The sequence below is a fragment of the Copidosoma floridanum genome, unplaced genomic scaffold (genome assembly GCF_036245765.1).
Source record: "Copidosoma floridanum isolate Cflo_tuat_1 unplaced genomic scaffold, Cflo_Japanese_pri ptg000013l, whole genome shotgun sequence".
Classification (NCBI taxonomy): domain Eukaryota; kingdom Metazoa; phylum Arthropoda; class Insecta; order Hymenoptera; family Encyrtidae; genus Copidosoma; species Copidosoma floridanum.
In genome coordinates, this window is record NW_028321890.1 from 21,287,754 (window position 1) to 21,310,120 (window position 22,367).

At 39.5% G+C, this 22,367-nt stretch overlaps 2 protein-coding genes across 4 annotated transcripts in view; one reads left to right on the forward strand and one right to left on the reverse strand.

Annotated features, from left to right (window-relative positions):
- vg (transcription factor vestigial) overlaps positions 1 to 22,367 on the forward strand; it is an 82,131-nt gene that overhangs the window by 58,561 nt on the left and 1,203 nt on the right. Inside the window, exons 2-3 of the mRNA XM_089590959.1 lie at positions 14,249 to 14,498; positions 16,049 to 16,204. Coding sequence (XP_089447085.1) covers positions 14,249 to 14,498; positions 16,049 to 16,204 — 406 coding nt within the window. The remainder of the gene's footprint in view (positions 1 to 14,248; positions 14,499 to 16,048; positions 16,205 to 22,367) is intronic.
- On the reverse strand, positions 17,582 to 22,161 carry LOC149374958 (uncharacterized). 3 transcript variants are annotated; one of them, XM_089590961.1, is made up of 3 exons: positions 22,050 to 22,161; positions 20,017 to 20,068; positions 17,582 to 19,362 (listed from the first exon to the last, which is right to left on the reverse strand). In XM_089590961.1, exon 3 carries the CDS (start codon positions 19,187 to 19,189, stop codon positions 18,350 to 18,352), a length of 840 nt encoding a protein of 279 aa, XP_089447087.1. In that variant the 5' UTR covers positions 19,190 to 19,362; positions 20,017 to 20,068; positions 22,050 to 22,161; the 3' UTR covers positions 17,582 to 18,349. The 3 variants fall into 3 exon arrangements, with proteins under 3 accessions (XP_089447087.1, XP_089447088.1, XP_089447086.1); XM_089590962.1 differs by lacking the exon at positions 20,017 to 20,068 and having other exon boundaries at positions 17,582 to 19,231; positions 22,050 to 22,059; XM_089590960.1 differs by lacking the exon at positions 22,050 to 22,161 and having other exon boundaries at positions 20,017 to 20,165.

Consider the following 22,367-nt stretch of genomic DNA (forward strand, 5'->3'; position numbering starts at 1 on the left):
ATTTTTAATTATAGTAGCAACAATAGATATAGTTACGGGATATAGTACAAAAATAATTGATCGATAATGTCCATGAAAATTAATGAGGCATCAAAGATATCATATTTCAGTACATCAATTAACAATAGGCTGTTCAGAAAAAAATATTTATATCAATTTGTGTTAAAATAGTATATTATGAAAATGAAACGGGTTTTCTAAACGATGCTCCGTAAGGTGCCAGAGTTGCAAAGTAAAGCAGAGTATAGATGGAAACAGATTATGTTGGTATGTTTTGAAACGTTGCTAAAAATAAAACCATTACCATTGCTATCAAAATGCGTTACTGTATATAAATTTGTTTGTATGCCAAGTGAAGAATAATTTAACGAATAAACATTTTAATACATCCTGAGTTTACTAGCGTTTAAATATGTGCCATAGTCGGATAAGTTTATACTATTAGATACTCACAATAAATATTTTATGCCCATTTCCGTAAATGATTTGACATATTTATAGTCTTGCATAGTTAAGAAATGGTTTTATTTTGGAGTTGTCGCACGATCGAAGATTTATGAGTACGTATTCTCAAAAATACGGTAGGATCCATTTAGTGACAAGCATCAGTAGACAAGGGATTAGCCTTTCGAATGATGATCGAAGAGCTAATGTGTCTGGAAATAATTTTTAATCCAAACGTTTGGCAGAAGCCACTCGTTACAGAGTCTGCTTTGTCATTCGCACGTAACCACCATAATTTCTTTCTTTGATTTTTACCCACTAAATATTTGGGGGGTCCCTACTTATAATTATGATTTTGCCCTCACAATATACTACATTACTCGGTATTACCTTTGAGTTTCTGTTATCGCACTCCTGTTTTTGTACCTCTGTCGGTTCTTAGGAGTTGCATTTATGAATTTACAATAGTATTTTCGTTTCTGTATGTGTCATTGATACCTGCAACGGAGACAATATGATTTTTCTTGAAATTTGAAGCTTTCCAATTCTTTTGTCATCCATCTAGGGAATTTTTACTTTGGCCAACTTAATTGTTACCATTCCGGACAGTAATTAGTACTGTACAAACAGTAAAAATCAATATTCTTACAACAAAAATTACTGTTCTAAACACTAAAAATTATTGTTCCAATAGTAAAAAATCTCTAGACGACCGAACAGTACCAGATTACCATATTCTAGCCCAGTAATTTTTATATTTTTCTCTCAGTGTGCCTACTTTATGACCTGTACATCTGTAAGTCCTTCTATCCATATTTTTGTCCCTATCTTGAGTCTGTGAATAAAATCAAGAGTAATTTGCTACTGTTTTCCTCCGACGTGATACACAATACATTTCGACGGTATGTCATATAGCAAGAGCGGTCAACCGGTGCCCTTAAGCGTATACGCAAATGACGACCACAATCCTCTCCCATTGTAATTTCGTAGAGGTATACCCGTTGCAGGAATTATCCGTCACGCGTGTCTTCGTGTAAACAAGTGTCGCAAACAAACGGGGCCCCCCCCTGCGTGCACCTCCCCTCGCCGACGACAATATTAATACATCACCGCCGTGCCGATCGTCGTTAACGAGAGCCTTGCCGACGATGACGCGTGTAATATACAAGCTCCGGTGCATTACGGTAGCGTCGGTGGCGACACGCATGTATAAATGTATCTATGCCTTGTCAGCGCCGATTACCGTCCCGGCCTCCACGGGGCACTAAATTACACGACAGCGACATAGCCGATATGTATATGTACGAACGGCGCTCGTCTCTTTTCCTCTCGTCCTCGTCAGTCCGCGCGAAACCGATCGGGGGCAATGCAATGCCGCCGATTTCATTGAGAACGAGTGGAAGAGGGAGGAGAAAAAAAAACGACAGAGGCACGTTTGACGGTCGCGAGCTTCGGAGAGAGAAATGTCAGGGGCATATTATATTTACGCGCATCGCGAGCAGAGCCAATGTCTTCTCTCTCTCTCTCTCTCTCCCCTCGTGACGAGACGCGTCATTTTCACTTATACCTTCGGCACCTATGATGAACCCGTGGGGGTTGAAAAAAAGTGCCATTGGCGAACGCGAAACGAAAAAAACAAAAGGACGAGAAACGCAACGAGTCCCTACTTACTCCCTAAAAAAAAAAAAAAAAAACAAAAGGAGCACGCGTTGCTTTTCTCGAGAGAAATTAAGAAAGTGGGCTCGCATAAACTATTCACCTGTGCGCTCGCGAACAATCCTGCAATAAAACGACCGAGGCAGCGCAGGTAGCCACGGAGGGCATCGGGTGGAAAAAAAAAAAAAAAAAAAAAAACGACAACAACAAAACATTCCTCCCAGATATCCCACAGGGTTATGTAAGGGCCCCGGGAGAACAGAAGAGAGCCCAAAGGCTTCGCTGCAATAAATATCACACTGGTGGGGGGTGGGGGAAGAAGCCGAATGAAGTGTTAGCGCGAAAGAATCCGAAATCGGAACACAGTGCAGATATGCACGCGCGATGCAAATGAGGGTCCTGCCGTATATATATACATATATAGGCTTGGGCCCTTGCCCCCCTCTCTCTCTCTAAGTCTTCTCTGACTCCCCCGTTTTTCTTTATCCGTGCCCTGCACCTCCTTTTATCCTCCTAGTGCCACTCGTGGCGTGCGAAACAACGGGGGTCTGTATACTCTATTGTACGGGGGCACCCTTTGTGTGTCTGTGTAGGTACCTATATTACATATAATATATACCTGCGAAACAGTATCTCTACTTGCGCTAATTGATTTAGAAGCTTTTTTTTGCCGGGGCATGTTGGACCGATTTTTTTTCGTATAAGATGCTTCTGTACGACTCAAATCTGATTGGATACTTTTTCAACCCAACAGATTAGCTACTTCTTCCAGATCCAAAAATCTGATTTAGCTGAATTAGCTGTTTCCTTAACCAAACCGTCGATGCAAGTTTTCTTATGGAGACTACAGCTATATAAATATACATCTCCAATCTCCCGCGTAACCCAAGCCCGCGTACTATTTATCATCTGCGTTACGCACGAATTTACCTAATACACGCACATATCATTGGTACAGTATTCAAATTACGCCGCGTGAATTTACGGCAAATTGATTCTCGGCGATTGCACTTGTACGAATAAGATCCCAACGCGGTTTTAAATAATCGTCGTTTTTCCCTCACCACGGAAGTCTTGAAACGCAAAATGAGGTATAAGAAAGGGGGCAAACGAAGCCAACTAAACGCAGCGCCATCAATAAGAAAGGGACAACGGATCGCGTCGTAGAATCCGGACCCGGTTGGGCGTATCGGAGGGGACATTTATAGATCGGCCGTACGGTTAAGGGCGTCAAAGGACGGACGCGCCTTCGAGTCCAGAAAATGAGTTTAGCGCGAAGGGAGCGAGGGAAAAAAAAAAACCAACTAGCGAAGGGGGGTGGGTCGAAAACATCGCGTCCATAAATTTCACCGCCACGTGAATTATCGAGCCAGATAGCGCGTATATATATATGCACACAGTCATGAGCTGTTGCCGATCTTTCGTTGGCATTTGTCGACTCTCCTGGTTCTTCCTTTTCAACTTGTCCGGCGCTCAATTTGCCACCTCGTGCATACGTAATTACTCGCGTCTTGTTTTTAAGGATTACATTTTTTTTTCCTCTTCAATTCGTTGATAAGTCCAATTGCTTTTTTTCCCCCCAAAAGCAGCGTTTTCCATGAGAACGCGGCATTAGCCCTTATCTGTCGTTCTTACCCAATCTCATTTCCTTGTGTAAAGTTTTTCGAGTCAGCAAGACAAATTGTCTCGCAATCGCGTGTTTTTTCATTCGCCAAATCGTTGCCCCCCCCCCTCTGTAATATTAATAGATCCAAGGGAGAAAATTAATGCTCCGCCGATGGATCGATAAAAACAATACATCAGCGAGTTCGGGTTACATTGTCATTACGTTTAAGCGTTGCGTAAATCTTTCCTAAGCGGGCATTATTCAATATGCACTAGCCCACATTAAATGCATACACGATAAACTTGACTGTATCCATTGGTGCGTGCATTACGTAATTTTTTATGCGATAGATTTTCTTTTCGTTTCGGGTGTAGGTAGCGCTTTGTTTATAAAACGCCGATAAAACGATTACTTTACCGACGATTCAAGTATAGTTGAACTAAAATTCAACCTTCAACAGTGGAGGTAGGCTAAAAAAAAAGTCAGTCCTCAACTCCCCCGCATCTATCTCGGTCATCTTCCCAACGCACCCTCCACGCCTCCGTATATATATATACGTGTTTTATCCTCGACTCTTCGAGAGTTCCCGTCGCTCTTATCGACTCTTATCCCTCCACGCGCGCTCAAACAGCTAATGATCGCTAACGGTATACATACGCATACGGGCAGTGCGCCGAATCGGTTGGCGCAGGGCCAGCTCCCAAGTTCTCGCGAGAGAGCTGAAAAAAAAAAAAAAAAAAGAAAAGAAAGTGGAAAGAGTTGGGTGTACGGGGAGTCGGGAGCCTCCTCTCATCTTCTGGGAAGATAGCAGAGTCGCGCCCCGATGAATAGCCGTGTCCGGCAAACAAATTGCGAGATACCTACGACCGGCAGCTTGGTAGCTTGTTACCGATCTCTCTCTCTCTTTTTTCCGTCCCTGCGTCGCTGCACCCCCGTGTCTCTTTTCTCTTCCTCTTCTTCTTCTCTCCCTTCTATTACCTACACGCTTCTCGGCTACTTTGGACGCTGGCCTTTCTTTTCAACACTACACCGGCACTTCTCGATAAGTCTCTTCGACTTGTGCACCTCTTTTTATTCTTCCATACCGGGTGAATAAAAATAGGCCGATTTTTTTTTTCAAACGAAGATTGTTGACCTTTCTTTTTCGAGCAGTGCTACAAGTGATTGTGTCACGTTAGAAGAAAACCATTTTTATTTCTGTTACTTATGAGTATCGTTGTAAAATTACCTACCGATCGTGATGGTGAAAGTAATTTTTTCTTTAAGCTAAAATATTTGAGATTCTAATTACATCGACTGAATCACCCACAGACCAACACCAAATCCAACAAATCATTCAGCAAACGTATGGAAACCTGCAGCCACCTGCTAAAAATCTGCCTGCAGAAATCGGCACTTACCGATCTCCATAAGCAAACAGCGATCATGACCGATCTGCGATTAAACCATCACACGATTTTCTCCCACAAACAAATCCATCTGCAAAACTCTTCCTCTCTCTCCCTCACACATCCAAATCAAGACGCACAAGAGAAGCGTCCAACTTCTCCGTCAAATCGCGAAAATTCCAAAGCCGCCGAAAGGCATCTCGCCCGTGTTTTTCGTCCGCGCGCTCTTTTTACTCACCCATTTCGTCTCGTATAGATACATGTATACGGCATTGCGCCCCGTGCGAACTTGCTCCCGAAATCTCCCAAAAAGCTATACACAGGAACTCATTTGGACGCTCTGCTCTCGCGGAATGTACACCTATATACTTAGGCCCTTTTGCGAAACGCATGTAAGGATGATTTGTAAATACTTTACGCTCCATCTTACGACCAATACATTTGCATTTTGGAACGATATACGTACACATTTTTACCATCACATGGAAAAAAACGTCAAATGTAACGTGATCGTTATGGTGTAGGTATACTGAAGACAATCAATAAAAAAAAAAAAAAAAGTAAATTGACAATCTGCAAATACGACGCCTATAGAAAAATGAACTACCCCAAGGACCCACACATATATATATATACGGACAGTGACAGAGAGAGAGAGAGAGAGAGAGAGAGAGAGAGATGCAATATACCGCGTGCCAGGGTCTTTCTCACGTGTGCTTGCGATCCTCCGGCGTGAGGGGAAGAAGAAGAAGCCAGAGCCGAAGCAGGAGAGAAAGAGAGAGTCAAAGAGGGTGTAGTGGTGTATGAACATCGCAAGGAGGCAGAGAGAGAGAGAGAGAAGAGAAAGAAGAACAATCTCTCGTACCTTGGAATGCTTTGAAGGGCCGCGGGGATACTCCGCAGCATCTCTCGCTCCCTGTGTGTATGTACCCTCTCTGTGTTGGCTAGAGGAGCCGTGAGATGTTCGGGACCCGGGAACATTTGAAAAAAAAAAAAAAAAAAAAAAGCGAGCGCGAACTCTCCCTTTCTCTCCTCTTATAGGAACGAGAGATGAGAACAGGGAGGAGAAAAAGAGACGAAGCTATACAAGAATGAGACGCAACGAGAGAGAGAGAGAGAGAGAGAGAACAGATGGAAATATTCAGGAGGAAAAAGAGCGGGGCCCACTCTCTTTCTCTCTCGTCCCGATTAATTACCACATTGTCGTCGTCCGCGGCGAGCAACACTAGATGTGTGTGCCGTATACCAATGGGGTGCAACTCACCCCACCATCACCACCACCACCACCACCACCAACAGCAAAGCCTCGATTTTAATCTACTCCGACGACGGATTTTAATCCTCGCGTAAGACAAACCTCCCTTTTTGCATTACGTACCTATATACGGTGTATACCTTCCCGTGTACGCTGCACTTCTTGTGTCCCCTTTACAGATACTCTTATCCATCTTCTTTCGCCGCGAGCGCGCCGCGTAATTGATTTCCTCGATAACGATAAGAACGCGCGAGTGCCGCTCACCGCTTTTACCATGCACATGTGTGTATATTTATATGTATGTATAAATGTGTACACACACACACACACACACACAAATACATACATACATATAATACGATCTATCGCTTAATACCAGAAGGGGTGAGCGAATCGCGCGTTAAAATCTCGAAATCGGCGCTTTTGATTTCTGCGCTCAGATAGCATTGCCGCGTGTACATGTATTTATACGCATGTGTGTGTTTGTGCGCGTTCATGGCACGCATATGAAGCGTGTGTGTGTGTGTGTGTGTGTGTGTGTGTTGGCTGTCACGGGGAATTGAATTATTGATGGGAGTATATAGATGGAGGGAAAAAAAGAGATACCGAACTGCAATAGCCGATCTCGCTGTTTAGCCAATTGGATCTTTGATTATATTGTGATTATATTACGTTGCCTGCATTAGCGACCACGAGTGTGAGAAACCAAGCGGTTTTCCCAGTTCTCGGGGATAATATTTTTTCTTTTTTTTTTTTTTTTTTTTTTTTTCGATATCGAAAAAAATGATCTACTCGAGACTTAGCCACATGGTTCTCAGTAAAAAATCGGTAAAGTATCGACTGCCATACGGTGTTGCAGGTTATTAAATCCTGAGTTTGAGTGTAATGTATACCAGGAACTTCATGTTAACGATTTCGTAAAACTAAATTAATTTTTTCACGATTTGTCACCAACGACTAATTTACAGAATGTCATAACTCTAAAAATATGTATGTACAAATTATATTGGTAACAGATAAGGTATATCCGTACCCAACTTATCGGAATTTTAACTTTTCGTAAACCGGTCACTGGTCGACAAATCGTATACTCGGTACTAAAAAAAGAATAATTTTATTTTCATGAGGTCATTAACTCAAGTTATCTAAACTGAGAGTATCATTCGGAATTTCAACCTTTTCTCGCTAAAGGCACTCGCCAAATCAACAATTAGTTGCAAACAACGCGAATCCCCGACGGACGCGCGCGTCATCCATTTCACAATTAGCGTTTACACGCAAGATTCGATTAAACGATACCATAGAGTGGCACAAAGGTAAACCTAGTCTATAGAATTCCGCAGGCAAATCGCTTGCGAAACGTCATAATACGCCCGAGATGGCAAACGACGGAATATTGGCCAATTAACGTCGCATGGTGTATGTACACATGTTACAGTGAAATAAAACATATACTCACTTTGCGGATCGCCGTTTGATTCCGTTCTCGCGTTATCTCACCGCGCGATCAACCTTTGCCATCCTGCGCGTGCCATTTATATATGCATCTCGAATCTAAGATCTCTCTCTCTCTCTCTCTCTCTCTGTGCGTGCGTATACAAGTGCACGCGAGGGAAATCGGAAAAGCGCGCATTATGTGCGCAACCCAGTATGATAATATATATATATATATATATATATATGGTATATTGATACGGGAGAGGCGGGGAAGATAAGAGAAATCGCATTTGGGAAAACTATTATGAGAGTACCATGCAGTGTCGCGTCGATGTTAACGGGTTGGACTTCCTCTTTTACGGGCTGCATTGCTGTTCGCTTTCGCGTTATCGTGGCCTCGAGTCTCTTTCTCCCTTCGTATGCCATATTATCTATTCTTGTTCTCCGTAAAAATTGGCGTACGTCGAAATCAGCGCCCGATTTCACCGGAGCTCCCTGGGAACCCACGATGTTTGATCTATACTCTTTTGGCTCCTTTGTCCGATTGCTCGGCTTTTTATCGCTACGCACACGCTGTATACTCACTGTTTTTGGTGTTTGTTGCTTGGATTTATGGTAGCTCATTTCGGTATTTCGTTGCAAAGTGTGTATTTTTCGAGTCACTGAAAAGTCTCGAAAGGACTTTCAAATAATTTTACATCACATAAAGGCTTTCGAAAGTCTCCCAAAGTCTTTGAAAGACTGCAAAAGCCTCGAAATGTTTACGAAATAGTTTGAAATTTTATTGAAATACTAAAAAAATCTCTGAAAACTGAGAAGATTTCGAAAAGATTTTGGAGCAATTTGAAGTCATCAATATTATTATACCGAATGTGGATGTAAGCACGCACTCAATTATTAACAATTAGCAATGAATAAATGATTGATTAAAAAATTGCTTTTAACCGCAATGCGTAATCTCGTACTTGACAAATGAATTTAAAATTGATACTGAAAATTCTCTAAACTTCCACACGAATTTTAAAAATCCAAAACTACTCAAGAGATATATTTCATCAAAATCTTCCCTAATAAATCGTTCCTTTGACGCAAATGGTCCTTTTAAGCAGTGTAGGTACACGTACAATTCACCAGCAACTAAACACTGACGTGTACAATTGGCCAATATAACTTTGAACTCGCTAACGCAGCTCCTCCGCCACAATTTTATCAAGGCGATTCTTTATCGCGAGTTTCCCCACACGTGTTTTTGCAAAAAACAAAAATCTTCCCCACTCGAAGTACGTATATACGTAAGGTAAGTACCCCGCATCAGTACCAAGTAAATCACCTCGATGTCCTTCCCTCGAAACGAGACTCTTAAATCTTTTTTTTTTTTTTTTTTTTTTTTTTTATCCCCCAACACATGCACCACGAAGGCAACATCGACTTCAACCGCGCACTCGCTATATACAATCGGCATCTCATTTCTCAACCTCGCCTTCTCTTTCCCTGTACGTATTATATGTAGGTACACACAGGCGCCTCATGTTATAATATACACCTATACCCCGTACATTCGCATATTACACGCGGCCCGATCGTTCGCACGATTTTCTCGGCGCCCCGCGTATACATATATATATACACACGATTGTACCTATACGACTGTATACAAATGGCCGAGCTACCGGCGAATAAATGACCGCGTCCGCCGAGCCAGCGCTTACCGTATTTCAATTTTCCGCGCACCGACATTAGCCCTTTATTTGCCGGCTCGGCTCGTTTCTCACTTTCGCCAATAGCAGGGAAAACAACAACAAGCCATCATCTCTCCACCCGAATTAATCACGTCCCATATTCCGAGGGTCCCTTTACGTATAGGCGTACGTATTTATCGGCTCGATATTAACCAGAGATATAAGACATACACGCGCGGAGGGGGGGGAGGAGGCCAGACGAAGAGATGAAAATCGAGAAAATCCCGAGGGACCTCTATACGTATATCACACACACACGCGCGGCTGAGAAAAGTGAAAAAGATCAGCGCGATTGCGATCCGGCGACGTTGTCACGCTCTGACCAACATATCTGTATACACACATCTTATACGTATATATGTAAACGCGGGGAGCATCCCTATCGCGGCATCTGTATGTGCCCGTTGGCCGGGACAATGGGATCTCTATATATTATGTCTCCGGGCTCGGCTCGACTTTTTGTTTAATAATCGGGCGATGAAGGGGGAAAAAAAAAACAATACGTTTTCATCACTGGCGGTGGAAAAGTTGAAGAATTTTCTCCTACGATGATTATCCTCCGACCGAATGTACTATTGTACAGTGTATGGGCACAATAGTGTCCAGAGCTGACTCGGTGGCTTTCGCATCGCGGGAATACTGCGATAAATAGCGGGAGTACCCCCGTTTGGCGTCTCACTGCCCCGATGAGACACACCATCGCTTGGACCCCCTACTAATGCTATTTGCTCGGTGCACGGCATGATGATGGCTCTATACGTATATATATATATATGTACCCTTTTATACCAAGAGAGAGAGAGACGTATACGACTCTGTACAATGGATGGCCTCTGCGGTGCATATACAATACACGAGTTCTCGTACCGGGGAGAGGGTGATAATGCATACTATAAAGGGGGTATATAGGTGGGGCTGTGTTGTGTAAAATGTGAAATTAAAATTCTTCTCGACTTAGTTCCTCCATGAAATTAAAAAGCTCGGGTGATTAAAGCTCTGTTGGCCTAAAGCTATACACTCGGTGTGTTTCCTTGGGAGTACCGCCGGATAATTTCGGTCGCGCCAAAGCGGAGTAGAGAAAGAGAAAGCTGCAGCTTTTTTCGGTGTGTTATGATTGGAAAGAGAGCGAAATGATACACGTGGGTAGTGTTTCTTTTGCTCGAGATTCAATTAAGATAATGATTTGCTGGGCATTTTCCGAGAGCGTTTCCGTACGGAGGGGATATTATATTGATGGTGTTGAGAATTATGGGTCCACACTGTACACGATATCATTTTCGAAGGTGATTCTTTTTCTTTTGCTCTTCAGGGAAACGCTCCATCAAATTTTATCGCTCTCCCTATATTAGCGCATACAGGGAATGAACTCGATATTTAACGCGAAATGTCGAACGAGCGTGTTTTACGGAGATAAAATTGGTTGCGCGAAATCGTCCGAGTTAGATTATCTGTACTATCGTTTCTGGGTTTTGTTTTCTTCGCGGAAAATCGATGTGGCTTCGAGAAACAAAATGAGACCATAAAGGGGCTTTGTTACTATTTTAAATGAACAATAACGCGCAGTCAAATCACATTAGTGAAGTGTATGAAAGTGTAGTTTTTGTAAAATAGTCCTTTTTTTTCATGAAGATGCAGTGTATGCAGTTTTTTTCAATGTATCCAACACCACACATTTTACAATTACACGCTTCAATCGGCTACCTTTTCATTCGTTTATTGAAGGTGTCGATAAAAATAATAATATCGTCATTACAGGTTCAAGTTGTCTTGTACGTTTTTCTCCTCAAACGACGATATCATATTGATGTCGCGTGACACTTTGACACGCTTTACATAACATTAAGCCGCTAGCATAAACGGTACTTACTATTATTGACGAAAAATACTGTGCAAGAGTGGGTAAAGGAAACATGCATTTTTTTTGTACAAGTCAAGTCCTTATCTGAACCGGTAATGTATATACTCGATCATATGTATACTATAACATCAGTTGGGAGGCCCTATAAAACACATGTTCTAATTTTTGAAATCCATGATTACGTATGAACCTTTTCTACTCGCATTAGCCTCGATCTCCCGAAGCAACACTCGAGACGCTTGAACCTTTAAACATCCCCTTTGGGCGCACCTGCGAAATCCCGAGCTCGCCTTACCACGGGCACAAAAGGCAACCCAGTCGTCGCCGGCACAAAAGCACCCTCTCTCGTGTCATACACCCCCCCCCCCTGAAAAACCTCCAATTTCACCCACCGAGTGCGCAGAATCCGACGTTTTACGAGGAGGGAATAATCGTCCCCCCCGCGAGGGTGGATGGATGTCTCGGAGGGGGTCGGGGCGGGCCCCTGGGATGATTTAGAGCGCGGCTCGCTCGTAAAATCCATCCGGCGCACAATAGAGCAGACAAAGGACCGGTAGATTCTCCGGAATTCATATAATTTGTCGTGGGAGGCTTTTAAGAGGAAATCGATTGACGGCAACGAATTTCCGTGGCTCTTTAACGACGTGTACTTACACGCTTGTTGTGTACAGCCGTGTTCACGGAAAGTATGCGCGTAGCCGGCGCTCGGGAAATTAAAAGGTAATTAGCGCAATGGAGGAACAACAAGCGTTCTATTGTTGGACGTGAAAAAAAACCAGGTTATTTATCGACTCGCGCGTACCTCACTTTCGAGTATAAGTCGTAACCATCGGAAGCCATGTCTTCTTCGCTAACCGAAAAATACTGGTTGTTTATCCCCAAGGTACGTTTTTACCATTATATCATATCTTGCGTGATTCTGTAACAATAAGATAAATATTTTCCCTTGCGAAATCCACTTGAACAAGTAAAAAACCGCACAAAGTTCTCGAGAGAGCGGCAAAACGTGAACGAAAGGAGAGGGGCGCATCAGCGAATTCTGTTCGGTGAATCTCGGAAATTTCGAGATCCAACGTAGTTAATTTACTGCGTGAGCGCGAGAACGATCGTGCCGGTAAGTAGATGCTATCGCTAAATTAAAGTGTTTGCCATCGGTGAAAGTTCACTTCTCTCCCTCTTTCGCTTATATGAAAGGACCGAGGCTTAAAATGGCCGCTCTCGCGAGCTCGCGTGCATTTTTTATCCCTCCCCCCCATCCCTCCTCAGCTCGTGCGCGCGTACGTATATTTTATAGGCGTGTTTGTGTATGTGCACCCCATAATTTATGCAACGGGTCTCTCGATCGCGAGATTTATGTCCTCCCGACCGTCGCTCGATTGTTGCAACGAGCGTTTAATTAATTGAGCGGTTTTTCGTATAGAGCGGCTTTTTTAGGGTAATTATCTTTTCAATGGTTTTTCCCTCCCTCGTACTTTTGTTTTTCACCCACAATGACTTTCCCCGCGCGTTTCTTCGTGTCGTGTGTTTTTGTAATTATCTTCCGCTGGTGTTGATGAGGTGATAATGAACAGCTTGTAGTTCCAGTTGTTGACGGTGTAGTGCCAAAAGGAAGGTTCGTCAAATTTTTTGTTTGGACGATCTAAGGTTTTTTAAACTTTTTTTTTTTTTTTTTTTTTCTTTGTACGCTGATAAGGATTTTTGGTGCTGCTGCAGTTTCTTTGTTTCCAAAAAACGTATGTATGTATGTATGTATAGCATTTATTAAGCCATGTGGTGCGACCACGTAAGGCTTCAAACATTAAGTACATAGTTAAAATTCATAATCAGTACATTTGCAAGTATTACTTATTGTAGCTCATAAACGAAAATTTTATAGAGATAAGCTGATTTTTACATAACACAATTTAAATCGTAGGAAATACATATCTGTTTACAAGAGTATAACGCAAAGTATAACGTAAAGTTTGACACTATGACAAGTGTAATAAATTTCAGTTAAAATCAAAGGAAAAGAGATAACAGAAATGACGCATTAAGATTAAAGTAACGAAGTAAAGTGAAGTAACATGAAACTAAAGTAAACGAAAGAAATTAATAACTGAAACTAGACACTTAAAGTCTAGACAAGGACAAACGATTGACAAACGTTAGAACGTTACTGATTTTCAAAATGAATAATATTTAACTGTATTCTTGGCTTCGTTTCAGCAGAAAAGCTTTATGAATACCCGTTCTTTTATCATATATGCTTCGTTTATGAGTGAAAAGTTTACAGAGTGTACAGAAAAACAAGTTGTTTGTAGGTGAAAAATTTTATTGCAAAAGAATGCCAAACATGTGAGTTTCAATCAGTTATAAGCATTACATTTTAAATAATTTTTTCCCAACCGAAATCACTAGCTTGCAATTAAATTAGTATACATAGAGAGAAAAAAAATAACAAAAATTACTGTGCTTGAATAGTAATCTGGTGCTGTTTCATTATGGCACAGAATTTTTTTTTTTGTCTTTCTCTCAGTGCAGGTGTCAATCCTTGAAAATAAGTGAATATAGCGTTATTCAAACGCGTTGCAAAATTTTAACCATCTAATTGCTGTTAATAATTTTTTACTAGTAAAAAAACTACTAATTATACAACAACCCAAAATTCAACCAAATTAAGGAGGCCGAAAAATCATTCCTGGCTTCTAACTACTATAAATGTATAAAATATTTCAAAGTTGTATAGTGTAACAGGAACCTAAATTTGGTTTAAAAAAATGTTTCTCGCGACCATAAAAATTTTAATTCGAAAAAAAAAAAAAAAAAAAAAAAAAAAGGAAAGGAAAAAAAAGTTTAAACATCTGTTTATTCTTCCGGTTGCAGATCAACGTCAATCAGCGATCTCTGGAGACGACGAGCCTCGAGCTCTGCGGAGGTGGCAGCAGCAGCGCCGCAGCGGCAGCGGCAGCGAGTAGCGCGGCGCAGGGCGTACCCCAGGGCCAGTCAAGTAGCGCGGGCTCCATAGGCTCGGCGCCGAGTCCGGCCTCGCCGAGGCCGGCCCCCCAGCACCGGCCGCCCCTCACCGCCTCCTCGCAGTCCTCGCGGACCCTAGACGACGACAGGTCCACCGATGGTACGGCGTCTAACGTATACTCTCTGTTGCTAACTTAACGAATAATTGCGCGCAATTTGATAAATCTTTTCCATAAGTGTGTTGGGGCATTTTTCTGAACGTCACAACTTGGCTTTTAGAGCAATAGTAACTACCATGTTTCATTTATTGTCGAACTTTAGGTGTACATTGAGAGAAAAAAATAATAAAAGTTATAGATATATTCCACCAAAAATTACCATTTCTCCCTGTACATCGAAAAATTATTGTTTTAACAGTAAAGATTATTATGCTGGAACAGTTTAATACATTTTAATTTTCCGCATAGAAATTTTTACTGTTCTAATTATAATTTTTACTTTTCAAACCATAATTTTAACTGTTAAAACAATAATCTTCACTGTTAAAAATAATAATTTTTTCCTTTTTTTCCAGCTTGTATCCGATTTACTGTGCGAAATGGTAATTTTTTCTGGAATTTTTCTATAATTTTTATTATTTTTTTCTCTCAGTATAATAATGTTGCCACGACACACTCTGTAAAGTACTTTTATACATTGAGTGAGCCTACAAACTGATTTTGAAATACATAAAGACCATTTACTCATAAAAATTTTTTTAAAACCTACTCTTTCGACAAATCTTAATCAAACAGTTTGTTTTAAGGTGCAATGATAAAATCATTCAATATTAAAGTAATGATGTATTTGTGATGAAAATGTTAAAGTTTATTAAATGTTAAATGATCTTATTGATTTAAGGACTTAATTGTGTGCATTGTGTCAAAGACTTGTTAAAATTTTTCAAAATAATCCTGAAGGGAGCCAAAAAGCCAAGTTATGATGTTATTCGATCATTTTAAAATATTTTTTTTTGTCGTCCTTTTTTTTTTTTTTTTTTTTTTTGATTGACAAACGAGTTTCTTCAAAAACATCGTTCAACCCGAACCCGACTGACATTCAGCGGTAGGTAGAAAGAGTCATCCATCCAACCCCCCAACGATGTCGTAAAACAACCTATTTCACAACCATACACACGCCAAACAGAATAAATCACGAAAGGCACATCAGCAGCGTAATATGTATACACGCGTATAAATTAAATTTCCAACAATTAACGCCCGTCAGCGTGAAGTTGCAAATAATAAATGTCGCATTCGCCCCCTCCCATGACGATGCCTTGCCGCGTGATTAATTTTTCTCTTGACGCACTGCACCTGCAAAGTGACTCCAACACCCCATTGGCCTCGATGCTCTTCTCTCCCTTCCGACGGTTCGTATACAAGCAAAAATCAAGCTGGAAAATCCATTTCGTCACGGCTTCCCCTCGATTCGCTTGTGCGCGTTGTGTGTGTAATTTGTGACCGACGGGTGTTTCGATCAGATCGTTGTTTTTTTCTACTCGTCACTTTAGAAAAAAAAAAAAAAAAGAAAAAAAAAAAACATCAGTGCACTGTCAGTGCAAGTATTACAAGTGGCAATTGAACGTAATTTATCGTTATTTGGACGAGCGTGGCGTGTACATGTATGTAGAGTTGCGTATTTGTAATTGAAACCTTTTTTCGTCAATAGTTGGTCCAAATACAGCGGCAGACGACTCCGACGACAGCGAAAGTCGAGCACAGTACGTTAGTGCGAATTGCGTAGTTTTTACTCATTACCGGGGAGACGCAGCGACGGAAGTCGAGGAACACTTTCAAAGGGCGCTGGCGCAGGATAAACCAAAAGGTTCGTATATACCATTATTTGTTCAACTTTTTTGTGTAATACATAAAGTAAAAGAAAAAAAAAAAAAAGTATCAGAGTTGTGTTGGTGTTCCAATCAATAATACCATTTGTGAGTGTTGAAAAAAGTACTGACACTAAAATAAATAATCGATTATCTTTAACACCGTTATTTGGTCAAATTCTAACGTGCATCTATAAGTCAAGGTTTATGCTGTTTACCTCAAGTGTACTCAATAAGTCATTCGTTTTTAGGTAAATAAATATGTAAATAGCATCCATTGACTTTTTCATTAGAGCAAGTTTCTAAATATTGACATAGTAATTACATTGAACGCGATTCGCGCTATTTGTTATTGTTACTAGTTTTATAATCATTTAGAAAAATTTTTGGTTTCTCATCTAATTTACATATATAAACCAAACTGTCCAAAAAGATAATAATTTCGCTGACATTTTTTCACTTGTTTAATTTTAAACAACCGAAATTTTGTCAATTTTTTAAAACTTTTTATTTACTTGGTGCAATGTGAATAAATAAAGTAATACACGGATAATAATAAAAAACAAAAATATTTTTTCATGATAATGTATGAATTATGTGTTAGGGACATTCTGAAATCACAAAATCAAACTACAAATTAAATTATGTATAATTTTATTTCATATTAACCTTTATTAAATACAATTTTTTAAAATCTTATAGTGTAATTTGCGAAGATAAACATATAAAATAGTTTAACTTTAGATCATTTTTGTAAAAAAAACTCATATTCTAATTATTCGCACAATTTAATGCTATGTATTTTCATAAAAATCTAGCAAAACAAACCAGACTAAACAATCAATTTCTTGAGATGGGATTTTTTTTTTTAGTAAACGTCTGAAATTTACACTTGTAAGCACGATCAATGTTGGAGAGTGCCGTGAATATTTTTAGATCAAAATTTAAAAGTGTTACCTTAAACAAAATAACTGTTTAGAGTTAAAACCATTTTTTTAACGAAAAATAAGTTAATTATAAATAAGTTCTCTTTAAATGTGAGTAAGAAAATAATAAAATAAAATATCATTGTAAAATAACTGAGTTTTAAGTTGCTCGCACAGCTTGTGTCCGGACATACGTATGTATATTTTTACCACACCAAAATAATCGGAAAAGTTTTTGAACTCATTCAAACGAGCAATGCAGTTTAAGGGTGCCTGTACATGGGCGTCTTAAGACTGTAAGCCAAACCTATGGCGGGTGATTCAATTCAAACTGACGTTAACTGAATATTGATATAATTTGTTTTAAACAAGATAATAGGCATCCTGTTCATATCAAAACTATGTTACGTGATTGCATTATGATATTGGAAAGATATTTAGCCACCAAAACTAAAAAAAATTTTGTTAACGCTGAGTCGTTCAAAAGAGAGGTTATGTTGACAAAATTATTGTATTAACATGAATTGTAGAAACTTTTCAATTGATGCCTTAAAAAACGTTCTAACGTTATAATGTAATCAGGTTACATAGTTTTATGATGAATAAAGTGTCTATTTCCTTGTTTAAAACAACTTATATCGGTATTCAGTTAACATCAGTTTGAATGAATCACCCGCCATAGGTGTGGTTTACAGGCTTAAGACTGTAAGACTCCCATGTACAGGCACCCTAACCATTATGATAAAACAGAACTCTAAGGAGCGCGAAGTTTCAAAATTTCTACACACATATAGGTCCTGATATACCACCTATGTATTTTTTGCTTTTTACTACCTGACGTATTATTCATGCCATATTATTTCTCTTGGATATTATTCGCCAACTACATTACATTTGAAGTCATTATTATCAGTCAGTCTCTATACGCCTATTGAGTTGACAGTATAAAAGTAACATAACGAAATCGATATTTTTCTTTTTAATGCGTTCAGTAGCCTTGTAATAGTCGTAAATTAGTGAAAAAAATGGAGGTATGTCTACAATCGATGATATAAATCTACTTGTCCATTTAACATTAGAAATTGTTTATGAACAGATAATCAAAAGATTTTTAAATGTACACCACAGATTCGGGTTCTTTACTCATAGGCTGTTCCGATTCATTTTGACATTCACCATAGGGCTTGGCTACGCGCTTTTATAATGAACAATCAATTTTCAATCAATTTTTTTTACAACCCCATTGGTAACCACGACATTTATGGAGTGTATGGTGCGCATGTGACGCTTGAAATTTCTCACCTCGGTATATTTTTTTTCGCATCCCTGCACATCGCACTTGTAGGGACGTACGCCGGTGTGTGTGATCTTGTGTCTCTTGAGATGATTAATTTGAACAAAAGAATTTCCGCATTCGTTACATTTGTAGGGACGCTCGCCACTGTGCACCCGCAAATGAACGTTGAAATTACTTTTATTGGCAAACTCTTGTCCGCACTCGGTGCATTTGTAAGGATATTTACCGGTGTGTACGCGCGTGTGTATGTCGAGATGAATTTTTTGGCTAAAACCATTTCCGCACACGTCACATCTGTAGGGACGCTCGCCAGTGTGTATACGTTGGTGAATACCGAGATTAGTTTTACAAGCGAACTCTTGTCCACATTCATCGCACTTGTAAGGGCACTCGCCAGTGTGGACGCGCTCGTGTCTTTTGAGGTGGCCTTTTTGAGTGAAATCTTTGCCACATTCGCTGCATTTGTACGGACGAATGCCGTTGTGGGTAACCATGTGTTGTTTCAAGTGGCAACTTAGACTGAAACTTTTTCCGCACTTTTTGCACGTCATAAGAGAATTTTTGTCAGAATGTGCCGTCGTCATATGGTAATTACAATTCCTTATGTGAGAAAAAGTTTTTTTACACTTTTGGCATTTGTAGGGACCCTCGCTGGTATGTTTGCGCACGTGTCTTGCCAACGTACTTTTGTATTTAAATAGTTTTTCACAATATCGACATTTAATGGTACTTTCCTTGCCAGTATTTGTCTTTGCCTTCATTTTGAGATTTAATGTTGGAAACTTCGATGTGATTGACGTAAGCTGTTGAATCAATTTATCTAAGCTCTATTGTAATTTTCAACCGTATAGTTTTTCTCGAGGTTTTTCTGGATTCAGTGACTTAGGACAATATAACCAACTGATGTGGCACAGCAATTTAACTGTTGAATTAACTAAAAATTAAAAAAAAACAAATTCTTATAATTACCTACAAAATTAATTGAAAATTCGTTGTTTTTCTACAATACTCTACTTTAGTACAAATAAATAAATAAAAAAAGTTTTATAATGCAACAGAAATCTTTTTAAGATGAATAGTAAAATTTATAGAAATAAACACAGATTAGCCTACTTATACTAATATCGATTTATGGTTGATATTCAACAGAAAAAAGTAAAATAAAATGAATTACTAATTGTGGAAAAAAATTTTAATTGTATGCAATAAAAAATTTTTATAAATGTCTTTCTAATTTACATGAAAAAAAAAAAAATAAAAAAAGAAAGAATTCAAAAATATAAATTAAGTATTACGCATTTACATTTAAGGACATTAAATCTCGTTCTCGAATAAATAAAAGGTCTCTTTATTGGATAATTCGAAAAATGGACTGCATTCATTGGAAGATTGAATAATTGCAAAACGAGAATCGATGTTCATTAAATATACTAAGGCTGCGATTACACGGACCAAAAAAATATCCTAAACTTGTCTTACTCATGTCTTACGTCAAGTTTAGACATGAATTTGACAAGTTTAGGATATTCTTTTAGTCCATGTAATCGCAGCCTAAGGATAATGTAAGTTATTTGAAAGTGAGCCTTACGTTTAGTAGTACTTAAACTCCATTCGAAAATTATTTCTCACTCATGACTCATCTGACCAATTAAGTCCAAAATGTGACACGTGCGCAGCGATGGGATATAGTTTCGGCCAGATTTGGGAATTCTCTAGGACCCAACCTCTCTGACGTGGGAAATCCATAGAGGTATAAGAATAGAGGAGAAAAAAAGGGAGCGTGATATGGGACAGCAGAATTCGCTACGTAACGGGGCATCTATCTTTGTCTGGCAGTTATGTTATTGGTCAAGTCCTACATGAGATTGAATCAACTGTAGGATTCAGGACGAAGAAGTAGCCAATAACGTAGCTTTGGCAACAAGGACAGATGCCCCGTTACACTTAATTATGCTGTCGCTGCCGCTAATGGGCTAGTATAGCGCTTTTCCCCTCTATTCTTATACCTCTATGGGGAAATCACTAGATCAAAAAAAAAATAGTAACGAAGGTGACGCGCGAGATTCAAATAAGATCCAATAACACAAGCGCCTATCACCCAATAACCTGGGGCGCTTACTGGCGACTTTGTTTAATAAATAATTCTTAATAACACAAGCGCCTATCACCCAATAACCCGGGGCGCTTACTGGCCACTCTTTTAAATAAATAATTATTAGTAAATAACACAAGCGCCTATCACCTGATGACCCGGAGTGCCTACTGGCCACTCTTTTAAATAAATAATTATTAACAACACAAGCGCCTATCACCCAATGACCCGGGGCGCTTACTGGCCACTCTTTTAAACAAATAATTATTAATAAATAACACAAGCGCCTATCACCTAATACCCCGGGGCGCTTACTGGCTACTATTGAGTACTAAATTATCAAGTAATTACAAGAGCGCCAATTAAAAAGATCTTTGTCGTACTAGATAAGCAATCGAAATTGTGATGTGTTTAATAAGTTATCGATCAACTTTTTATCATTTAATAGTGTTGAAAATAAGTGTCCTGGATCATCAGGAAGACGGTGCTTGACATATTTATGAATAATTATTGTGTTATTTATTAATAATTATTTATTTAAAAGCGCGGCCAGTAAGCGCCCCGGGTTATTAGGTGATAGGCGCTTGTGTTATTTTAATAATTATTTAATTAACAGAGTGGCCAGTAAGCGCCCCGGGTCATCAGATGATAGGCACTTGTGTTATTAATAATTATTTATTTAACAGAGTGGCCAGTAGGCGCCCCGGGTCATTGGGTGATAGGCGCTTGTGTTATTTACTAATAATTATTTATTAAAGAGAGTGGCCAGTAAGCGCCCCGGGTTATTAGGTGATAGGCGCTTGTGTTATTTACTAATAATTATTTATTTAAAAGAGTGGCCAGTAAGCGCCCCGGGTTATTAGGTGATAGGCGCTTGTGTTATTTACTAATAATTATTTATTTAAAAGAGTGGCCAGTAAGCGCCCCGGGTTATTAGGTGATAGGCGCTTGTGTTGTTAATAATTATTTATTTAAAAGAGTGGCCAGTAAGCGCCCCGGGTCACTAGGTGATAGGCGCTTGTATTATTAATAATTATTTATTCAAAAGAGTGGCCAGTAAGCGCCCCGGGTTATTAGGTGATAGGCGCTTGTGTTGTTAATAATTATTTATTTAAAAGAGTGGCCAGTAAGCGCCCCGGGTCACTAGGTGATAGGCGCTTGTATTATTAATAATTATTTATTCAAAAGAGTGGCCAGTAAGCGCCCCGGGTTATTAGGTGATAGGCGCTTGTGTTGTTAATAATTATTTATTTAAAAGAGTGGCCAGTAAGCGCCCCGGGTTATTGGGTGATAGGCGCTTGTGTTATTGGATCTTATTTGAATCTCGCGCGTCACCTTCGTTACTATTTTTTTTTTGATCTAGTGATTTCCCACGTCAGAGAGGTTGGGTCCTAGAGAATTCCCTATTCTGGCCAGAACTATATCCCATCGCTGCACGTGCGGCGTTGCACGTGTTTACTGTATGATTTTATCACATTTTTTATAACCTAAATACATGGTTACAATATAAAAACATCGAGCCAACCAACCGATTTACTAAAAAACACACTTTTTATTCACGAAATATTATTAAGCACAACTTCATAATAGTGTATGAGAAACTAGATCTCCTCATACAATTCACGGCACTAAAAACGACAGTTAACGCACCAACTTATACATGTTATATTTATCATACTGTTGTATGCCTATAGAAGTTGATCAGCTCATCAGGAGATGTTGTAATGTCACTTCTCGTATTGTTCGCACTTTGTCTCTCAGGGGGAGTTGGAGTGTATTCGATTGGCGGGCGATTTAATTCAAACTCATGTACACCAATGAGTATTGTTATAATTAAATAAAAATTA